Below are 23,946 nucleotides of genomic sequence, written 5' to 3'. Positions count from 1 at the left end.
TAGGGTCAGGGCTGGTCGAGGAGATGTATTCTTCCTCTCTGGTTGATTTCACCAGCAATTCATTGGCACCCTGCCTGCTGTTCCCATGTACATGTGCATAGAGAGGAAACTTTTCATAGTAATGTATCTTAGTGTTCTTACTTCTATCTTGTAAAATATTCGTACAAAGTGAGGTGGCCTGAAATACAAACCGGTCAATATTTCTTTGCTTGGCAGCTTAGTCTTTTCCTTGTACTAGATTTTATTCAAAAAGTATTTAAACTTTTTCATCATTCGTATTTTTTACAGTGATATCAACAAATTGCAAAGTCTTTTTGATTTACAAAATTACATGAAAGAACACACAAAGTAACCAACCTTCAGAAAGAAATTCCATAGTTTGTTCCTTGTGCAAGACTCTTATTTCCAGGTCACCCATTTCCAGGGAAGGTCAAATTCCATCACAGATAAAAGGATTATCCACTGGTATAATACAGAATTAGAATATACCCAGTAGACTCTATACCCCAGGGAGCAAGACTTGTTTCAAACAATTGCACTGTATCTAAACCATTTCCAAAGACATACTGGTAGCTTTACCAATATCTAAATTCCACTTACAATTTTTTTTGTATTAAAACACACATGATGACATTTATACCAAAATACCAGAAATGCAAAAAAGCATATAACCTACTTCCATGACCTTTTCCAAAGCGAATTAACTTGAGTTGATAGATTTTGTTGAAATATTAATAAGTCTAAGTGCATATGATTGATGACACTAGGGTTAGGTTGGGTGGATATTGCATGTATCTTCAGTTCAATACATCAAAGTATTGAAGATAAGATGTTTGACTTGCTTCTATCAGTGTAACGCTCAGCTCCGCAGACTTCAATCAACAGTACGTCTGTTTGTGGTCGTTTGGTCTCAAAAAATTCTTGTCTGTTTGGTGAGAAGGCATCAACTATAAGTAGATCTCCATGAGAGGAAGGTTAGAGACAGGCTCTGCATCAGTCAGGGACAGCCTGTGTTTACACTCACATAAATCACAAGGATGGGGAACGAAAGGTCATACCAACACACAACCAAATATTTCCATGTTTTGGAATTATTTTTATGCCCTTGTTCCAGTTGCATTGATATTTTATGTCATAGTCCACAGGGAGAATATCTTAATGGATGCGGTTGATTCTCTACACATCAGACTGATTGCAATATTGATAAAGCCATGTTTTTTGTTGTGGTTGTAGAGAGAAGGGCTGTAATGTTTGGGTCTGCTAGAAATACTATGAGTTAAAAGATTTTCCATCTGGATGTCACAGAAGGTTTTCCTGCATAAGAGCATAGGATTTCATAGGTCACATACACAGCCCATTCCCTCACAAGTGACTCATTCAATGTGAAGACCGCTAAGTCCCACAGGGACCAGTTGATGCATTTTTGCATTGAGGAAACCTTAGGTTGGCAGATGAATCATGTTAGGATTGATTTGTTAAAGGTGTAAATGTGATTAGGGCACATTTTTCGGTGGAGCTGTCCAGAGGGTTTTGCATGATGTTGCTATAGTTGTCTTGGTAATTAATTCATTGCTCATGAGGACAATACTGTTATCTACTGGTGCATATCCGGTCAAAATTAAGGTTGAAGATTGACTTGTTATTGTTTTGTTAGAAAAAGATTATACTTTTATGTTAAGGTTATTCTATTTGTAATGCTGAGGACAACAGTAAAAAATGATTGTTGTGATCTGGGAGTTTACATACAAGTGAAACTTGAATTTGAGGAAAAACTCTGAAATGGTACCGTCAACTTTGAACTCTGAAATTTTGTTGATGAATGGTTGCTTTCAAACTCATTTCCCATGAAATGGGAGCAAAGAGGGCAGAAGTATTTTCCAAGGACTTAGAGCCAACTTGCACTCTTGTTGAGTTAGTGTTTTCAGGGTTGGTTTCTGTTTATTATTTGTAATAGCACAGATGTGTGAAATTTTCTAACAGTTGGCTATAAGTATAAGCAGACATGAATATAAAAAAAAACACGAAATACAAGTATGACCTTTGAGATAAAACTTTGTTTAAATCATAATTGGGCGGCTGCACACATGGTGTAAGCAGCAAACATACATAGTTTAAAGGAAGGCATGTATCTTGGATGATCACACATTCTATTATTCGACTGTGACAGCTTTTTGCTTAAAATTGGATTCCAATTTTAAGCAAAAAGCTGTCATAGTCTAATAATACAATGTGTGATCATATTGGATAGTCTGCATAATGACCAACCAAGTTTACATAAGGTTTTATTCATCAGGGCCCGAGTCTGCCAGTGTGGATTCTGCAGCCATCTCTAACAAAAGGGAAGGCATCTCCCTGTTTGCCTTGTTCTTCAGTTTTCCTTTATGTATGGAGGAATGGGAGGAAGACAAATGGACCAGCGGTGTGTGTAAAGGCTTAGGTGACTTTTAGCCTGGGATATACAGGGGGGAGCAACAGGGTCAGGCATAAAGGGAATGTTTTAGAAAGGGAGAAGATGACACTCGTATTGTAGAGATGGATGCACCCTTTGTCCCAAACAGAAAAAGGTTCAACTAAAGCAAGTAAATTCTTTGAAGATTAGAGCTGTATCTTAATTGTTACCCGCAACTTAAGCTTGTATATCTCTATGTTTGAATGTTAAAATAAAAACTGCTGTGACCAATTCTTAACTATCAGAAAAGACTGACAAATGTAGGAGAGCAGTTAAGACTTGGCATGTGTTATATCCCTTTAGGTGTGTCATCATGGTTCCAGGACTGGCAGGAGAATAGTACTGCTTTGGATGGTATTGCACAAGCCATGTATGTGGCAAATTGAGATTTGGCATTGATGTTGAGAGACCGGTTGCTTTGTCATGTCTAAAAGTATAATCACATTGAAGCATGATGTCTGTTATTCATTGTATGTGCATGGTAAAGACTATTATAGCTGATCCAAGCCATCAGAACAGACACAGATAGTCTGATAAGATATGGATCTCTGGATTACTCTATCTAGGACAAATGTTTAGCAGGAACAGGACCTTGATGGTTTGTTCATTGGAAAAGTATCTAAAGGACCACCAAAATTGGTCACATTGGCCTTTTGGTCCTTAAGAAGAGGTGGTCACTTGTACAGGTTTGACTGTGAGTTATTTCTCCTGCTCTATGAGACATTCCTGCTACAGTGTAGTCTAAGAAAGTTGCCACTGTGTGCAGTAATCTTAGAATCGCACTGGGATTCTTGTCACTCAGGGACGGCCCCTGGATTTGGTCCACATTCCTACAAGTTAGTACAACACAACACACCAGGGTACTTTTACTGTCCAAAAGTTGGGCCCTATCTGGGAGCAGGTCAGGAATTCTGGGGCAGAGTGACAGGAAGGTCAGAGGTTGAGCCATATTAAGTAGGTCTGATGTCCTAGGGGCAGCGGAATTTTAAAGCCAGACTTCTTGAAATAGCTTTCTGCCTGTGACGTAGTAGTCTGCTGTGGAGACTGTTTCAACTTCTTGGAACTGTGTAAGAGTCAGGCAACAGCTGGACAAGAACCTATCCAAAAACACTTATAGCGTATCCAATGTCTGGTCAAACACTTACCCAAACAGACACTCAACCATGCACCAGACTTGGCTATGGCTGACTGCAGTTGTTATGACCCTGAAGTTGAACCTTGACCTAGTAATGTACAGGAGGGATGTTTCCCATCTCAAGTTTTTAAGGGCTTCAGGCAATTCTTTGTAAATTCATTTTGTTGACACAGACATGATTCTGTAGTAGGAGGGGAAAATGAGGTTCCCTGTACTAGTAGTGTTAAGTTTGCTGTTGAAACAATTTTACAGTGTATTAGTATTTCAATAGACATACATATTCATATTGTCATGATATTGTGATCTACATAATCAATTGAGGAACTGCGAAAATAAAACTCTTATACAGGTTTGACTGTATATATAATAGAATATTGTTCAGGTATTAAAAACGAGGCCATTTGGGGTTTTCTTTATAATAGCGCCAATGCTGCTAGTATTATAGATGTTGATGGCTTGGAATCAATTCTAACCAGACTTTTTCATCCCTGGGCCTAGGCTTTAATACGAGACATTTTTACAACCATTTTCCAGATGTGACATTTCCTGCCATGTGTTACAGGTACATCACAATGGGTTTTCTATTTTGAGTCTCTTTTGATTTGAATAAAACCTTTTCAATTAAGCCAATTGTCTGATCAATTATCCGATCCTTGTACAGCAGGTAGGTGGAACTGAAAGCCCATGTGACATAAAAGTCTGCAGATATATCTGTCGTGAAATCGGAAATGACATGCATTTCTTATTGTCTCTTCCTATGTTTGAAAAGTCTTAAAATCATTTTAGAGGATGGCATTTTCTATAATTTGTCTTAAGTACAAGTATTTTGTATTCTTTAAAACAAAAAGCCATTAGGTCACACCAATTTACATCATTGGTTTGGCGTAACCCTTTATGTATGCACACAGAAATGTTTGTAATCTTAATTTATCATCTGCCATAAAGATATTATACGTTATGAAAAGGAAATAAACTACCTGTAAAAGTGAAGTCTCATGACTTTTGTGAAAGTTTATGACTGAGTCATTTTCAAGGGATGTTGTTTTTGTGTGACTTGCATTTTAAATTTTTGTGTCAGGTGCCCAACAATTCCTTCTTTCACCCCCTATCCTAATATGAATGTAATGTTGCCATTAACCGGCCCCTCTTTCTCCTTTTTTTATCAGCCCTTAAATATTAAGTGATGTTGGCATGGCTCCTACTAGTAGACTTGTCAGAAGATCTTGTCTGTGGAACCTGGTTTGTGCCATGGACTGGACTGGCAAATCACCAGGAGATTTAAAACTTTCAAACTTGGCACTACCAGAAGCCAAGTTTTCTTCACAGTAGATCACATTACACGAGACAGCCTGTATTCTGCCAGAACAGGAAGCACAATGTGTAAACCATTGATGTTGGTTTCTAAAACATTATGTTAACAATAGAGCTCTATTGAAGAGCAATAATTTACTAGTATTTGAAGTATAGCACTAAGGGTTCTGAAAGCAGAAAAGACCTTATTTTTTTGTACACAACTTTTATTTTATATGACCTTGCTCATGTAGTTGTACAGCATTGGTTATTCTACTATAATCTCTAGCTATACCATAGACAGTTTCACTTCAAAGAGTTGAATTTTTTTCCTAGCTCTTGTGTCCAAAGCAGATGTTAGCATAAGGTGTGGCTCTTTCAAAAACAGATGCCTTTTTGACAGTATGGCAAACTCATTTCTTGGTCAGTAAAGAATCAATGCCCCCTGGGTTACTTACAGGACCAAGCCCTTTCTATTCTGTAAGAACCAATGCCTTGTACAAGTCCTGGTTATTATCCTGGTGATTAGTCACAGGAACAGGTGTTACTGCTATTGTGTGGAGCTGAACTACTAGGGCAGCACCATTGGGCTTCAACCCATGGCTGTGGAATTGAACTGGCAGTTATGGTGACAAATGTTGGACTGGTTGTCTTGGCTGAAAAGTCTGTGGATTAAGTGCTGGAACTGCCAAAAAGGGATCAGTAGTAAAGGATTAGTTACATTAACTGTTTGGGGGAGGGGTTGTAAAACTTGACATCTATTCAAGTTGGGTTCTATTTTAGTTATCCGTCAAATAAATGCCTTCTCCAAAGTGCTTTTTACTCATCAATATACATTGATTTTGCCAATGCAATTACTGATTGCTTTTATGGCAGTTTGTACTGTGGATTAGATAAATGAGAACCTTTATTACACTGTCATTTTTGTAAGGGCAAGGTACAGCTCGGCAGACTTTGGAACCAACTATCAATTACTGCAAATGCATTTATTTTTGCGATAACTTGATTTCGCAATGGTATGAGAAAATAGGTTTTTGATCTTTGTGGTGTTGAAGTTGACTGTTAAGACAACCTCAAACTCACTCAGATTGTGATGTAGTGAAAAGGGGGCTTTAGTACGCTTCTCTATGCAGGGTTTACCTTAACTGTGTTGTCCCAGTTTGCCAAGGTTGTAGTCCTGTTGACCTGTTTGTTTTGCCATGCTGCATGTTTCTGTAGCGATATCTAGATAATGCTACAGTGATTGTACTAAGGAGGTGCCTCTCAGATGTCCTCCTTTCCCTAATTGGTCCATGACAGAATGTTGAAACTAGCCTGAATACCAGGCCCCAGCCTGATATCAAAAATATCTATCGTCTCCACATGTTAGATATTTTTGAGATCGGGCTGGGGTCTGGTATCCAGGCTATGTTGAAACACTGTAGCTAGTACTTGACAACCAAGGCCCACTCAAGGCTGGATCTGTTTTGGTGTTTATGTATCATGGTGATGCTAAGTAAGAATCGTATTATGTCAACCCTCAGAAATGCAGTCTAGCAAGATTTAATGTTGCCAGTTTCTATGTCAGAACGCCCACTACTTCTCAAGTTTCATCATCCTTTGTTTGTATAAGCCTGATACCAACAGTGGGAACAGATGCATGTATATTATAGAGCTGTTAGACTTATTTTATCTAAGTTATGGGATTTGTTATGTCACTTCTCCATTAAATCAGTTTGACCATAGTAAGTTGTGATATATTGTTTACCTATATGTAAGCTGTCTCTATCTTGATAGAGTAGCCCTTATTATTTCATACACACAGTCTAGTAGCACACAGTCTGGCCTGCCAGTACTAAATAGATCATCTTCCAGAACATAAAAGACTCTGGAGATAATTGTTTAATTGCTAACTACATTAATAGAAACAGAAGGTTATAATCAAGTATGGTAACAGGTACAATGTAAGTGTAAGTTGGTAAGAGCTGGACAAGCATTAGATACGTCATGTGTGTGATTTGTGATGACAAATAGTGAGGATTTAATTTCATTTAAAGAGACCCCCTGGGTGTTAAAACTAAAAGAACAATGTTTAGAAAACAATGTGACCAGTATTGTAGAACTGGTGATTTATGAAGCTACAAATCCTGCACCTGTACCATGTCACATATACACCCGTCCTGGGGTCTACGAAATATGTGAAAGCAATGGTTTGGTTGAGGTCAAACTTTGAAGAACTCTGCAGAAAAAATTGAATGCCTATTTGTACAGTTGTGACTATGAATTATAATAACAACTAGCATTATGAATATATATACATAAATAAATACATATATATACCAACTTGCAGAAGACATAGGTGCACATATGACCATGACCCCACTTACCACTGTACATTAAATCTTGCAGTAGTTTGTCAACTTCATGTCACACAGTACTCTGCCCTTGCCACTTGTATTTCACTTTAACACCTGAAGTGTTTTGAGAGTGTCCCTCCCACACTTGGGTAGTGTGTTGTCATAGGCTTTCTCAGCCAGTGTCAGTGCCAATGTCAAGATCACAGTACTTTCTCTTTACTGCATGTTTTTTGCATGACAAAGAAGTTTTAATTGAGCTCTTCCTGCAAAAGCTTAGAGTTGCACATTACATCAATGGGTGATACGGCTGTCAAACAATATTAGGTTGTTTTTGTATAGACCCAGGTTTTCCATGTCCTTGAAATGACCCCTGTAACCTTTCTTTAGCTGTAAATAAGTATCCCAGAGTGTCTGGCATGGTGTTAATCTCTGGGCTGGAAAGGGGCCAAGTTTGGGGCATGCTCAGGATGGTAATGAGATGTGGGAACCCATCTCTCATGACTGTTCCTAACTGTGTAATGTCGAACTAAAGGGATGAACAGACATATGGAAATGTAATGCTTTAAATATCATATTCATATCACAGTGATATCATAGTACATGTAGTAGTTTTCAAAATAAGGATATGTATTTGATAGAGAATGTATAAGGCAAATGCAGAATTCTGGGCTAATGACACAGGATGCATTTGAGTAGTAATGTGTTAGAATTCATGGCACCTATGGAATGCTGCTGTGGGATTGATTCTGGATTTCCAGATGTGTATGAGCCAAGAAGACTTTAAACTGTTTTCATATTTCACAAAATATGCAAGGTGATTGTATAAATACCCATGTGGTCACATCAAATAATTATTGTTATAGAATAAAGGTTGAGTTTTGTATAAGGTAGAAGTCATTATATAGATAAATTGACAGGGTATTCCTTTTTTTGTTAAGAATTTTTTTTACTTGTTCCCCATTTAGCTATACATGTAAATCTAATCCCTGAAAACTAGGTCAGCTATCAGCTTTACTGCTATAAACCAGGACATACACATTAATCACACAGCTCCAAAGGGTTGGTACAGCCCATAAAGATAACTGTTGTGTACTTAAGGCACCTATTGGGGCCCAGTTTACCTGATATGATACCTTAATGTGTCCCATGATGTATGTCTGGTGTGTGTTATTAGATAGGGATGGGTGCGCCAGTGATTGTACTGGGGTGATGAATGTGGTATCGGTTCTGTGTTTGTAACTCCACACTGACATTTGCCTGGAGAAATGATAAATCATGCAATAATTTTATCTATAGTCTTTTGTATTGAAAGTATTTGCCTTTTGTGTTCGCTGTGTCTGTACTTGAATTATCGTGTTATTGATGTGTATTCCAAATTTATGTTGCTGTAGTTTTTTTATGCCTCATTTATTACCATTTTGCCAGGAAGGTTGATATCATTTATTTTTCTATGTTAGTACTTTTATTGGATTTATTATTTTGTAGTCTTCACATTTTCCAATGTATTTTTTTATTTCTTTTTATGAGTTGATGTTGAAATGTTGACATGTCTTCTGTTACAAAGTCTTGGATGCAAGAGTACTGTTGACCATTTGCTTTATTTCAAACTAACATGTAAAATGAATTCACCATTTCTTGATATCAATATAAAATTCTTTGTGTATGATCTGTTTTGCAGACCTGTCCAAGGCGCAGCGCAGTTTCTGCCAGCTGCTGCAGGACTTCAAGTTCGAGTGTATCGGCAGCACCATGACTGATGATGAGATAGAGATAGGTAAGTCACCTTTATCTCAGGGGTGCACCATTCAAAATGGTGGGGTGTTTGTGTAGAAAATTACTAAAAGAAATCGTACAGGGAGTATTGTGAAAAATGTTGCAAAAATATTTGGTTGGAATAATGTCAGAAAAGATATTTGAAATGAATTGTAATGGTAGAAAGAAAACCAGACAGACTCAACCCTAAACTAAAGCATTGTTTGTTGAGGTCAAATGATGCTGTCATCTGCTTGAGCCTCATGTAGGAACACTAGGAACGCCTCACATACCTTACAAAGCCATTGTTTCTGCTCCCTTGAGTTTAAGCCATCCTGTTCTCTGCTCTATTTGGCTAATCCTGCCCTGCTATGTATCAGTGCTTCCTTGACATGAAGGAACGGGTCAACTATATACAAACACTGTTTCAGCCAGGCATTTTGACAGGTCTGGCTTGAAATACAGTCTCTAAGCATGCTATGGTTTTGTACAAACAAGCTTTTTTTTCTGTTGGCCAGCAAAACTGCTTGTCCTCAGAAATGGTATACTCTTTACACCATCCTTCTTTTCCTACCAGCTGCCAGCTCACATACAGTACTTCGTGTTGGTTTCCACTGTTTGCTGTGCTAATGTCAAGATCTTGTACTGTGTTTGTGATTGTTTGCACTACACTCACAGTGTGATGCAGATACGATTTTGCCATCTGGTTTGTGGGTTTCAACTCAAATAAATGAAGTAAATGCCTCAGTGACAAAGATTGGCATTCAGTAATTTTGGCTGAAGAAGTAGTAACAGGAAGAATTTGTCCTCTATGAATTTGGCTGACATTCTTGATAACTGCAAATAAACCCATATGCAGTATATAAGGGCTTTTTGTCAGCAGTTGGCATAAAATCAGTTGCTTATCAGTAGATGTCATGAAAAGACTTCCCCAGCCAGTGTATGAATCTCCAAATTTCGTATGCTCAGGTTTTTTTAATACATGTATACACTTACTCGTTTGTCACCATATGCCAATATATGCCTTTCTCGTTTGTCCCCATATGCCTATACTCTAGCTTATTTCAACTTTCACATTTTTTCAGAGTTTGTGATTTATCCTTGTAAGATGTCTTTGAACACTTTTCATATCTTGTCTTACAGAGAGTTCCTTCAAGGAGTTTGGGCGGCTGATCGGCACTATTGAAGATGAGCGAGACCGGATGGTGAGATGGGCTTATGGCAACCATAGACGTACCTTAGTAGTACACAGCCAGTCAGCATAGCATAGATTTAAGTGATGCATTATAGCATTGTACACAGTGACATGACATATTTCTTCATTTGGTTTTAAGTATACTGTTATAAAAGAGCAAAATTATTTATAAGAAATGTTATGTTTTTGAGTTGTTATGAATTTGATAGTAGATTTGTGCTTTGAACAAGGATTATTTTGAACATGTTTGTATTGGACAGATGGATTACCTTTCAAATTTTTTATGTAATCTAGACATTTACATAGTGACTGCTTTGCACTCCCATCCGTTTAGTATGCACCGAGCACTTAATCCACTGATTTTATGTAATTATCATCCCTCTTCACCTTGAAACATTTCTTATTAATTCTGAAATAATATCAGACAGAATATTTGCCCATTTCGTCAAAGGACCATTTATGTCTTTCATGGCATTGTATTTAGAGTCCAACAGAAATTTTGACTGTACATCTAAGACAAAGCAAAGTTTCCTGCTGCTTCATTTGGAAATTTGTGTGAAATCAGAAATGGGCAAGAATTCTGTCTAACATGCCTGTAATGATGAAAATCATTATGCTGCTCACAGTGTTTTCATTTGTTTGGTGTCTGTTCTTGTTCATGCCCCCACCTTAACCCCTTCCCCACCCCCCCCACCCCCCCTGTTATGTGGTGTACTCACTGTGCACGTGTGTGTGTTCTGCCACCACGTGCTTGTCCAATCACCACCCCCCACCCCCAACCAATCACGTAACAGCTTGAAAATGCTTCTGCCGTGCTGATTGAGCCGCTTGAAAGATTCCGTAAAGACCAAATCCACCCTGTGAAGGTAAAGATGTGTCCGTGTTCTGCATGTCACAAACCACCTCACCTGACCATCCTGCTATGTGCAGTGGAGGTGCATACCTCAGCAATGAAATTTATTAAGATAATCCTAACTCACTGATGGTGACTTGTCCTACCATCTCTGTATAGTAGATCATTGCCATGATTTAACTTACACAAATATGCAGTCTCTTCTGATGGTTTGCAATTGCAAGGAAATTATGGCTGACAACATGTTCTAACGAAAAGAAGCAGTTATTTCTTGGATGGCCACATAGCAGAAAAATCAGGTCAATTGAGGTGACAGATGTCAAAGAACAGGTGTGTCTGTTTCAGTGGAATCAAAGTGGGTTAATAAGCCACAGACATTCATGGAGATAAGCTGAAATAAGAACTGACAAGCTTGCATCAAGAATTTGAAGAAATGCTGTCAGTCCTGTTATCTACTGACAGTTGGTATAAGGTTTGGTCACAATTACTGCCCCTGTCAATACATTTTTCACCTATGAGGGTCTGCATGGGGAAAACCAGTCAAAGCTTATAGGTAAATTTAGGAAAGGCAGCAACAATACTATTAACAAATCTTGTCCTTTATGCGCTATGCAGCAGGTATTTGAACTGGTAAAACTAAGCTGCAAAACAGCAACATTTTGTTGCCTTTGGGTAATCTGGCATTTGACCACACCATATGGAGATTCTGTGAACAACATTTCATGATAACTTCTAGACAACAAGTAACTCGCTAGATGGAATCAAAAGCAACCATCTACACTTCATGAATATATTACTGCCAACACTTGACGTTGAATCAGAGTGAGTTGGCTACATTTAGCACACATTGCCTCATGTGTAAAGCCATACAGACCCTCACGTATTCTTGTCAGTGATGATTCAGTTGGCATCCATTATGACAGAGTATAGAAGAGAACCCACTGTTGTGCCCACTGAAATAAGACATCCCTGTTGAATAGCATATTCTATAGAGGGTTGCACTAATGTGTTTTGTATTGATCTTGTAGCTGGAAAATGCCATGAGTCACATAAGTCTTATGGAGAATTTCCGCAAGACGCAGCTAGGAGTGGCCAAGGTAACATGTTTGGGACAGAGGAAAAATCTAAGATTGTCTGGAATAAGGTGTGAACATTGTGGGTAATGCATGCTGCTGGGCACTTAACTGCACTTTCACAATGTAAGGTTTGTAAAAAGATATCTCTCACTTTTCGTGCATATCATATATTTTATGAAGACTAATCACACATAAGTTGTAAGACAAAAAACAAGTTAGATTTCTTTCTGCACTGTCAAATAAGATTAGGGATTGACCCAGTCTTCCCTGGTCTAATATATAGTAATAACATGGATTATCCATCAGAGCCCATAGACAATGCTATCTATATTTGTGTGTCCCAAATTTACTTACAACTTGGCAATATAATCACATAACAAGGGCATAGAAGGATGAGGGAAGAGGTTTGAAAACATAAAAATGAATCTTCTTTCAGGGAGAGCAATAATGAAAGAAAAAAGAAAAATGTCAGCAATATGATGATGAATGCAGAAAAAGTCCACAAAGTATTTAAAAAGTTTGATCAGTTACAGACAGTTTCAAGCCATTAGACTCCTAATATACAATGTGGTTAGAACTGATTGCCTCTAGGTTTGATGATTATTGACTGCTGCTTGGTGAAGTCCAGAGAGCGACCCTGTGAAAACAGCGCAGCTCCAATCATTCCTGATGCAATTGTTTTGACATTTGTGAGATTACTGCCTTTTCCATTAGTTCTGCTGTGTTTGGTACACGACAAAATGATTACATCAAACTCGCAGGTCGCGCTTTATAAAGATTGCTGAGTAATGGAAGAGGAAGCAAGGAGGTGGACAGTATTTTCAACTAGACCCTCCGTGTATGGTCGCAGAACATCTTGTATAAGCCCTTTCACAGAGATAAGAATGCATGTGCAGCAACAGAAATTCTAGGTAATAAGTCAAAGGTAAATTCCCCCCAAAAAAGAAAATAGTCTCAACCATTGTTTTGATTTGCATAACAACGTCCAGACGGGTTTTGTTTTCTTTTAATACAGGGACTTTACCTTTGACATATTACCTGGAATCCTGTCAGTGCACATGCGTTCTGGTCTCTGTGAAAAGGTTTATATAGACAAGCTATGGGATGCAGCAGTAAGTTACAGTAATAAAGAGCACTCAAGATTCTGACAAGAAAACTGATACTACCTACCTACTAAATTGTAGGCTTGTCCAAACAAAATGATAAGTGTTATATTTTTCTTCCAGGAGGAAAAGAAGAAGTTTGAGAAGCAGACAGAGAAATTCTGTACATCTCTGGACACATACATGAAACTGTCTGCCAAGAAACAGAATGAGAAACTTCAAGAGGTAGGCTGTCACTTAGAATATAAGTTGGATATGATGTTATGATGGTTTAAGCCTCTTCTTGCCTTGGGTATATCCCTGCTGGGTGAATCTCATTGCCTGTCCGGCCAATGAGCATGTTTTGTTCGTGAAGCCAAGAGCTGCAGTACTGTATCTAACAAACAGGTGGCTCTTTTTCTTGGTGGTAAAATAAATACCTTTGCAATATTGAAATGAAACTTGCCATATGGTTTTGTCATCATAGCATAACTGAACAAGCCAGAAAATCAACAGAGATAACTGGATAATAGTTATTTTAGAAAGAAATCTGAAGAAAAAAAATTCAGCTTATAACAACCTGAAGAAGAAATGTTTAGAATGTGGACTGCTTGAAGTGCAGTACCATATCCAGCTGAAAGGTTTCTCTCCTGCACAGTTACCTGTAACCATTGCCTTCCTGTTTTCAGGCGGATGCCCAGCTGGACATGGAGAAGAGACACTTCCATGAAAGTTCCTTACAGTACGTCTTCAAGCTCCAGGAGGTTCAGGAGCGCAAAAAATTCGAGTTTGTGGAAACGGTAAGTATTGAGACATTTTTGAGCAACCTTTAAACATGTACGTCTTTCTTGAGATGTTCCGGTGTATACAGAATATGTATCTCCAAGGTTAAATAAAACCACACGGTGGTGACTTTACTACTTGTGTGCAGAAGAGAATTATATTGCCCCAAATATGATATGATTTTGCATGAAATCCTTTCTATTCATAGCACAATCCTTATCACATAATATTGTTTCTATAGTTAGCTCTTTTGGTTCAGAATGAACGGAAACAAGGTGTCCACAAATGATGCTGATGCACAAAGACATTCATTATTGGCTCTAACAACCACTTGTTTTCCCCACGTGTACTAGTATATAAATAGCGAGCTGTAAGAATAGACAGCTTTAGATAGAACATTTGAGCCTGCGCTTCAAACACTTTCCAACATCTGAGGTTGATAAATACGGATGTTGTTTTCTGTATAGCACGATGTGCATGGACATATAAGGCAATTGCTTATTCTCATACAGCTGGCAGAGACATGTGTTTGTGACGTATCATCTACTGAAGTGTGCTTCCCTTTATATCAAGGCCTCTTGGGGACAAAAGGAGAAGGATCATGAGACAGGGTGAAATGCTGTAAACAATTTGTAAAATGACTACCCAAAAAAGTAACATGGTTGGAAATGAATTGCACAAAAAAAAGATTTTTTTTTTTGGAGATACACATTCATTACATTCTGTAATTTTAAAGAAAGAATTATGGCACATCAAAAAATAAATTATAGTACAAATGGAAAGTGAATGCAAAGGCCTTTCACCAATAACGTACAGTACTAATAAAAAGGGTTTTGATTGACACAATGCTTTTACAAGCGTTTCTTTCTGCTCTGTGTCACTTGTTTTTTTGTTTGCTATCCAAAAGCATCCAATGCATCTTGTACCTTCTGAGATCTAAGGTTTTAATGATACACGCACAAGGTGTGACATTGAAGCATGTTTAAATCAGGAAACAACAAGTATTTTTTTATATAATGTTTATTCATCATAATATTACTCCACGTTTCTTTGGTAGACTCCCAATTGCAGTTTTTTTACCAAGACTTGTGTAATGTCTTGTCTAACCAATTCCTACCCAGCTTTGCCATCCTTTCTGACCCTCCCTAGTCAGCCAGGTGTCATATCCCTGTTCCTTTTCAGATTGTTCCACATGAACAATTACAGAAGATCCTCCTCTATAGAGAAACTGCTGTATTGAATAATGATACCTGTTTATATTCCCCTCACCCCTTACCTACTAATTACAGACACAAAATCACAGGTCTCCTACGATAATCAGTCGGCTGTATTTCACATCCACGGAGGTTTGGTGTGTAATTAATCACGAACCCCGCTCTGTCATCTCGCTTCCAACAGTTTGTGTGGGCGTAACGAGTAGTTTACGTCATGCATCCAACAATTGCGAGTGTGTAGACATTGAGGTTTCGCTAATGAAATTTTGTCGCTGTGTTTTTCCTCCAGTTGCTGGGATTCATGTACGCATGGCTGACGTTCTATCACCAAGGTGAGTCAGGTTTCTCTGTTCTCTAGGAAAACAAGCATGCAGTTGTGTCTTGATGTTGATGGGTCCAAGATGATTAGATGAATACTTATTTTGTAAGTGGTATTATTTTAAAGCTTGCTTATAGCAAATCTTTCATATCTGCCTAAAATTTTCATTATCCAGCTTTACTTAAGCCACTGTTTGTGTATAAGACTGTTGATATTATTATGTATATTGAAAATAACCAATTGTATGCAACAAATGGCTTGTAAACTTTGAATTGTGATACATTGAATTCTGTTTTTGATATGGGACACATACTCTACCTATATTTCTTAAAATGTTTTGAACAGTGCTTTGTATTAGATGTGACCACCACAAGTATAACAAGTCTTGTGTACATTATATGTAACTGGCTACATTGTACTGGTGTGTGCATGTGAACTTGATATAACTCGAGGAGTAATACTCTAACAGTGCAAACTGTCCAAATGTTGCCCGACCAAGACCTACAGTATATGAAGCTAACCAAGAAGCCCTAAGCTGGATACAGTACTGGTGTACGACAAGATATGATGATGAAGCACCAGTTGTATGGCATGATTGATGCAGATGTCCTCTCAGACATTTCCATGCAAGGTCCAATATAAAAGATATTTTGAGTAGTTGAAACATTGAAATACCATAGTTTTAATGCAAAGCTACTTGAGATTGTCCCTCGACGCTGTCACATGGTGATAACTCAGCATGGCATCCTCGCTTCCATGCCCATCTTAAGCTCATTCGTAGTCACTCGAAAGAAGAAGCTCCTCCCCTTTCGGTGACGCATGCGCTCTCGGCTTGCTTGATTTCTTCAGTTGTAATTTTTGCTTCATATCGGATAGTCCTATCTGTAATAGCTCTGTCACAATGAGTGACCGTAGTTCGCGTTCGCGTGATAAACGTAAGTCTCAGCGGTCACACAAAAGTGACAAACATAAGTCGCGTTCTCGGCAAGTTCAGCAAGAGGACAAGAAACGCGAGCGTGTTAAGAAGATAACGCCGCGTGAATTCAGGGCAAGTACTGCCCCGCCGGCGCCACCACGTGGTGCAAAATCCAACATGCCCGCACATGTTCGTGACCCAGCTGCCGTCCCCCCTGTTACAAGCCTGGCGGAGTTTAAGCGCCGTATGGCTGCTCTCCCGGCAGCACAGGGGAGTTCTACGCTCCATGGCAGCGAGTTTTCTCTTAGGGATTCCGAGCGGGAGCTTTCGTCCGGGCATGTTCATGAGCATGAGGAAAATTTTCCAGAAAATATGGCGGAGTTCCGTGCTATGCTAGGGGTCAACACCCTACAAGAAGATCAAAATTCTCTCCGTGCGGCCTTCGGCCTTATGACTGAAGAATTTCGGGGAGTTAAAGAAATTCTTGGCTCCATTGCGGCTTCCGTAGGCTCTAAGAGGCCTTCGGTGCCACCCTCAGAGGCGGAGTCGGTTCGTTCGAAACGGGCTCGTACGGGCGACAGCGGCGAGGAGTCGGACTTCTCCTCGGTCAGCGTTGAGTCTTTCGTGCCGCTGCAGCGTGAGCCGCCTGACCCGGATAAAGTGTGGACGGCCCGCCCGTCGGTTGTTAGTTACACCGAGCAGTACTTCGGGTTAGAGAAGCGTGAATTTGCCGATATTAAACATTGGCAGGGTAAATTCCTTCTCCCAACAAATGCACCTAAAAATCTCACGGTGCCGAAGCTCGATAACGCTACGATGAAATTACTGCCGGCGGTTGACCCGATCAGAGGTAAGCATTGTATCAATGCGGACAAGCCGCTTTTCACTTTGCAGGAAAAGTTATTGTATGTACCAGCTCCGATTCTGAATCTATGGCAGATGCTTGGTGATTGTGATGGTAATCTTTTGTCGTCTGACTTGACTGTAATGAAAGATTGTGCAGCGACTGCTATTTGGCTGCTGGGTTCCGCTAATCGTTACCTTGCTGAAATGAGACGTCTGTCTTTAGCCGAGGTTTCTACCGTAGATACAGCCAAGGATTTGTTTGGGATGATTCCCGATGAGCCGTCACACTTGGTTCGTTCGGATTTAGCGTCCAAAGCTAAGGAGTTAGTGGCGGGCAAAAGGGCTTTAGTTGACTCTTTGAAGCCAAAATATGAGCAGAGGCCCCGATGGGGGAGGGGCCAGTCGGGCGCCTCGCGTTACGGCGGCCGGGGCCGCGGCTCCAATTCACGTAAATCCCGCCCCCCTCCCCGCCAGTCCGGCGGTAACAACAAGTTTTACTGGGGTGCGCAGTACTCCCGTTCCTCCGGTCAGGGCGGAGACGGGAGCTTCGGGAAGAAATCTAGCAAGTAGTTGTGTTTCCTTGTGTATGCAAGATTTAGGCCGGTGTCCGTCTGAATCACAACCTGTACCTCGCCCCTTAGTTCGAGCCCTTCCTCATGGGGGCCGTTTGAAGCATTTTTTGCCGGTTTGGCGTACTTTGACTAGCGATTCAGTAATTCTTGACATCATTAAGGGGTACAGGTTGCCATTTAAGCGGACGCCTCCAGTACAGACTAGTATTCCCTGGACTCGAGCTATGTCTCCAGAGGAGGATTTGGCCCTGGATTTAGAAGTTGAAACCTTGTTGCAGAAAGGTGCAGTGAAAGAGGTCCCTTTCAGTTCAGATCTTTTTATTTCTCGGTTGTTCACTGTACCCAAGAAATCAGGGGGCCTTCGGCCCGTCATCAATCTCAGACCTCTGAATAGATGTTTGTTTGTACCCAAGTTCAAGATGGAGCATTTATCCTTAGTTCAAGATTTGGTGCGTCCAGGAGATTTTTTCTGTAAGATTGATCTTACTGATGCTTATTTTTCTGTTGCGATTCATTCTAACCATCAGAGGTTCTTGTCGTTTGCGTGGAAGAATCGTTTTTATTCCTTCGTTTGTATGGCGTTTGGAATTTCCACGGCTCCGAGAATTTTCTCGAAGATTTTGAAGGTCATTACTTCGCATTTGAGACGACGAGGTATTCGGTTAATTTGTTACCTTGATGACATGCTGATTTTAGCCAGTGATTATGAACGCTGTAGGCAAGACGCCAAAACAGCAACAGAATTCATTGCCCACGTGGGTTTCGTGACCAATCTGGGTAAGTCTATCTTAGAGCCAACCCAGCGTATTGTTTTCCTTGGTTCAGGTTTAGATTCTGTTACCATGTCTCTCTTTCTACCGAATGATAAGGTGATCGAGCTGAGTCGATTAGCCAATGCTGTGCTCGAGAAAGGTCGACTCACTGCGCGGGAGTTAGCTCATGTTATCGGAAAGTTTCAAGCAGCCGCCGTCTCGGTGCTTCTGGCGCCTCTACATTTCCGACAACTCCAACTCCTCCTTATCTCAACACTTCGGCAGACAGGGAGAGATTGGGACGCGCCAGTTCATCTCCCACTAGACGCGCGGCAAGATTTAGTCTGGTGGAGAGACAGTCTGCCGCAAAACAACGACCGTCCGATTCACTGTCCCGTAGGGGACATCGTGATCGAAAGCGATGCCTCGCAACTTGGCTGGGGAGCCTTCTCCGACGGTATAAGCACAGGTGGTCGTTGGTCGGTCAGGGAAAGGACTCGGCACATCAATCAGTTAGAAATGATGGCAGCAACTTTCGCGGTTCAGTCTTTCTGCAAGGACAAGGTCAATTCTGCGGTTCGCATCAAATCCGACAATTCGACGGTAGTCGCGTATATCAATCGTCGGGGCGGCACGAAGTCGACAGCCCTAGCAGACCTTGCTCTCAACCTTTGGAGTTTCTGCGTGGAGAGAGGCCTCCTGTTGTCGGCCGTCCATGTGGCTGGCCTGGACAACGTGAGAGCAGATTTCAAGTCGAGGAACTTCAACCGACTCACCGAATGGTCTGTGTCACCAAGTGTGTACGAGATCATTCTGCAGATATGTCCCGCCCTCCGGAATCCGAGGGCAGTGGACCTTTTCGCATCCCGTCTCAACAGGAAGCTCTGCCTGTATGTGTCCTGGGAGCCGGACCCAGAGGCGGTGGGAACGGATGCGTTCACCCTGGATTGGAACCAGTGGGAGGCTCTGTATGCATTCCCCCCGTTCATCCTTGTCGGCAGGGTGTTGACGAAAATTCGCCAAGACAAAGTGCAGAGAGTACATCTCCTGGCACCTATATGGGAGACAGCGGCCTGGTATCCCATGCTCCTCCACATGTTAGTCCAAGAGCCAGTCAGGCTGCCAACAAGCCGGTTTCTACTCACGCAACCGGTGGACGGGACACCTCACCCGCTAGGAGAGTCGCTACGTCTAGCCGTGTGGACTGTCTCAGGACTCGATACCGAGAGTCTGAAATTTCGGATGGAGTTACCAGAGTGCTCCTGGCATCCTGGAGACCGAGAACCAGTGGGTTATACTCGTCCTCCTGGCGGAGATGGTCTCGCTGGTGTGGTGGAAAAAGTCTTGATCCCATTTCGGCGCCATTGAATAAGGTACTCGACTTTCTGTATCGCCTTTTTGATAAGGGTCTACAGTACCGCACGATCAATGTTTATCGTTCTGCCATCTCCTCGACACACTTGAATGTAGAAGGTAGGCCTATAGGTGCTCACCCTTTAGTTTCTCGTTTCATGAAGGGTGTGTTCGAGTTGCGTCCACCCGTACCAAAACATGTGTTTATTTGGGATGTTTCAGTTGTCCTGAAATTCCTACGTAAGTGGGCACCGGCAAAATGTTTGAGTTTAAAGCAGTTGACTCTCAAGGTGGCCATGTTAGTAGCCTTGGTGTCTGCAGGAAGAAGCCAATCCTTAGCTTTGTTAGACACTTGTCATATGAGTTCCTCTAAGGACGGTTTGTCATTTGAAGTTTACAAACTGACAAAGACTTCTAGACCAGACAAACCCTCTCATTCTATGTTTGTGGCTAAGTTTGAGCAGAAGGAAGTGTGTCCTGTGGTTTATTTGAAAGCGTATTTAGCTAGGACAGCATCGTTCCGTTCGGATTCTGATTCGCGTGTGTTCCGCGCATTGGTCAAACCGCACAAGGCAGTGTGCTCAGCTACGATTGCTCGTTGGCTCAAATCTGTCCTTTCAGAAGCTAGTTCAGTCACCAAAGGCTTCACCGGCCACTCTGTCAGAAGTGCTGCTACCTCTGCTGCCCATCAATCCGGGGTATCAGTGAAGGATATAATGCAAGCAGCGAACTGGTCAAGTAGTTCGACCTTTGAAAAGTTTTACAACAAACCTTCAAATTTGTCTCATTTTGGTCATTCTGTTCTGGCCTCTGCTTCAAAGTCATGCTGAGTTATCACCATGTGACAGCGTCGAGGGACAATTGAAGTTTGGTACAAACCTTGGTGCCGGACAAATGTAATTGTCCCTCGACGTGGAACATGGTGATAACCCGGCCCAAAAGTACTGCTGCGGTACTGCAACTGGCTGTTCCCACCCCGGGATGGTCGGCCAGAACAGGTTGTGAAGAACTGAAGAAATCAAGCAAGCCGAGAGCGCATGCGTCACCGAAAGGGGAGGAGCTTCTTCTTTCGAGTGACTACGAATGAGCTTAAGATGGGCATGGAAGCGAGGATGCCATGCTGAGTTATCACCATGTTCCACGTCGAGGGACAATTACATTTGTCCGGCACCAAGGTTTGTACCAAACTTCAATTGTAATGGTAGTCATACATTACATACAGGTATGCATAATGCCTGTGGATATAGCCCTTTAATTATACCACTTCAGGATATGCCCATACTGAAGGGAGTCTTGTCCTATATCTGGTTAAAAGATGTGTCCCTTTCTACCAAAATCAATGAAGAGATATCCTCTAGGGCCAGGAAAAATTTGATAGCCAGGCCTGCAAGAGAAGGATTTGTTCTGATAAGAGAGACAAGACCTTCAGTAAGTCTGTAGTGGCGGCAGACCAATTTCATTACTGAGCCGCTGCCAGGGATGTGATTTACACGGAAGCCTGCTCCTGTGAATAAGATATCAGGACCACCATTTATTATCATACCTCCTTGCTATCAAGGCACCTACAGCCATACAATGTAGGTACAAGTGTTTGTGTTATTTATAGTTGTCCTGTTATATATCTTACCTCAAGTACCACATTATTCAGAAATACATGAGGGTAACCTATGCATGGCTATCCTCTAGAGACAAATCTCATCCCATTTAATTTCGCCCTACCACGTCAAATTATTAGATAATAGAAATACAAGTCATTTGATCATCACAGGTATGTTAGAAACACCTTATTGGATAGCGAGGTGGTACATGAATGATGTGTACATGGTATACCTGTGTGTGTTTTTGATGTTGAGACTATCCTTTACGACCTGTTATTTTTTGCACATAGCAGGATCATGATGAATGTGATTAGTACATGAGGTCACCCCTACCTGCAGGCCCCATGGGCTTTACCCACCATTTCCTTCAGCTCAATTTACTCATTCACCAGAAAATAATTCTTCCTGCTTCACCTACTAAGAGGGGGTGCAGAAATAATTAACCTAAAGCATCTAATTCTGGGTCGTGGGTGAAAAAATATTTTCTTTTTCATCATCATGATGTTTTAGCTAGGAAGAGTAACATAAGGGGGATAGATGACAAAATTCCTCCCAACCATATTTTCATTTCATATGCCTCTTTATTTTAATGCTCAGGGACCCCCACCTGTGCTGTTATGTTTTGCTTGCCTTCATTATTTTGTTTTTTCCCGGTAACAGCCTATCGGGAACTCCTCCGTAATTAGTGATGCTGGTCATGTACTTATTTGGTCATTCCGCCAAAAAAGAGATTCTCCCCGCTCACTGACAACAGTATCTGGTACTCCTACTCTGGGCTAAAAATAACCCACATCCGCTGCAAACAGGTTGCTTTAAGCACCGCGCAGACCAATTACCGTGCTCTCCATGTGCAATAACATGCAAATGAGGAGATGACGTCAGGCGTGCTGGGTTGAATGATCGGGCTGCGCGTGTTTACATCTCAGTTGCACCAGGGATGACAGCCGTGTGCAGGATGGGAGGGTGAGTAGCAGGATGGGAGTTGTATATGTACATCAATTGCTGCATATGGGTTAGATAGTTGTGTTGTATTTTGTTAATGTTGAAAAGGGTTAGGAAATGGTATTGGTGTGCGTTGTTGGGGAGGTGCCCTTGTCTGGTGCTGTCCTTTCATTCAGGTTTCCATTTAGAATTGGAAAGAGAAGTACTAGTAGCTGCTGTCCTAGACCAGAATTACTTTTCTGATCTGTGGTGAATGATTGTGTCACTGAAAATAGGGTTTCGTATCAGATGCTGTATTCAGAAATTTGTACATTTTCTATACCACAATTTAAAGGAAAGAAGGTACAGTTTTAATATTGCATGGGCGTGCCGACGTAATAAGACTGATGACCATTATTTGACTGTAATGATGATACGTTATCGGAAAACAATGGCCGACCTTGAGGAAAATGCAATTTTCTGTCCAAAATGGATAGGCCAGATGGGGTTCAATCAGCTTAAGGAAGAAATATCTATGGTACAATTTATAGGGATGTACATGTTGTTGTACAGGAAAAAATGAACATACACATTTTTCTTTTATTCACAAAAAATACATTCATTTCGGTAGCCAACTTAGTAAAGTCTTTCTTATTGCAAAAATATGCTTTGAGCATTGTGAGATAACCAGCAATATACACATGTATGCTTGTGAATTAGGTACACTGTCCTTACTCAAGTGTTAGACAAGCAATAGAGCCTATGTGATGGCTATGTGCAGTGTCATGTGTTTTATTTCCTTCCCAGCAGAAGAGTTACTCTAATCTGAGGCTGAAAAAAACCTTCAATAATTGAGGAAAATATGACGTAGATGATTTTCTCTTGTGTGCAAGAATATGTGAATGATGCCATCAGCATTATTCATGTATAGTGTAAACAACATTAAATTTTGTGCCTTATTTTGTTTGGTACATAGCCATAACTAATGCCTACCTTTATATTCAGTGCACAAGACTAGGGATAAATATATGTCATATATTGTTAGAATAATTTAATGTTAAAATGCTTGAAGATAAAAAATGTAGCTTGAAGTTCCTGCATATGATGATGAAAAGAAACAACTCCTGAAGTACTTTGTACTGATCATGAAGGATTTTAGTCCAAATTAATTAGTTTTTAGAATTTCTATCAACTCACAAGACCAAGAAATGTTTCAGAAGAAAATCATCAGATAAGTGATAGTTCCTGTCCAGGTTTCCTATGTAATGCTGTTAGTAATGTACATATAGCAATGTAATCAAATCATCTAACATGAGTGATTGTAGCACTGTAACATGGATTAGGTAAAACAACAACTAGATTACCTATGAAATGTCACTGCAGCTTTGAAGGCCCTTTGATTTCACTAAACAATGAAAAATGTTTCCAATCTTCTTCGGTCAATTGGTCCTTGGCATTTTCTCTTGACATAACCGGGGTTGAATCATTCACCACATGTGGGGAA

General features: G+C 40.6%; 1 protein-coding gene across 27 annotated transcripts in view; it reads left to right on the top strand.

The window, feature by feature from the left end:
• LOC118419051 (rho GTPase-activating protein 26-like) overlaps nt 1-23,946 on the top strand; it is a 49,947-nt gene that overhangs the window by 1,868 nt on the left and 24,133 nt on the right. For 25 of the 27 annotated variants that reach the window (XM_035825317.1, XM_035825312.1, XM_035825306.1 and 22 more), the window contains exons 2-7: nt 8,889-8,984; nt 10,106-10,167; nt 10,952-11,023; nt 13,313-13,414; nt 13,858-13,968; nt 15,455-15,497. In XM_035825317.1, the coding sequence (XP_035681210.1) occupies nt 8,889-8,984; nt 10,106-10,167; nt 10,952-11,023; nt 13,313-13,414; nt 13,858-13,968; nt 15,455-15,497 (486 nt within the window). Of the gene's footprint in view, nt 1-8,888; nt 8,985-10,105; nt 10,168-10,951; nt 11,024-12,038; nt 12,108-13,312; nt 13,415-13,857; nt 13,969-15,454; nt 15,498-23,946 lie in introns of all 27 variants that reach the window. The other 2 variants (XM_035825289.1, XM_035825307.1) reach the window with 2 other exon arrangements.

The sequence above is a fragment of the Branchiostoma floridae genome, chromosome 7 (assembly GCF_000003815.2).
Source record: "Branchiostoma floridae strain S238N-H82 chromosome 7, Bfl_VNyyK, whole genome shotgun sequence".
Lineage (NCBI taxonomy): Eukaryota > Metazoa > Chordata > Leptocardii > Amphioxiformes > Branchiostomatidae > Branchiostoma > Branchiostoma floridae.
The sequence above is the reverse complement of the archived record's forward strand: the minus strand, read 5'-3'. Positions and strand labels throughout refer to the sequence as shown.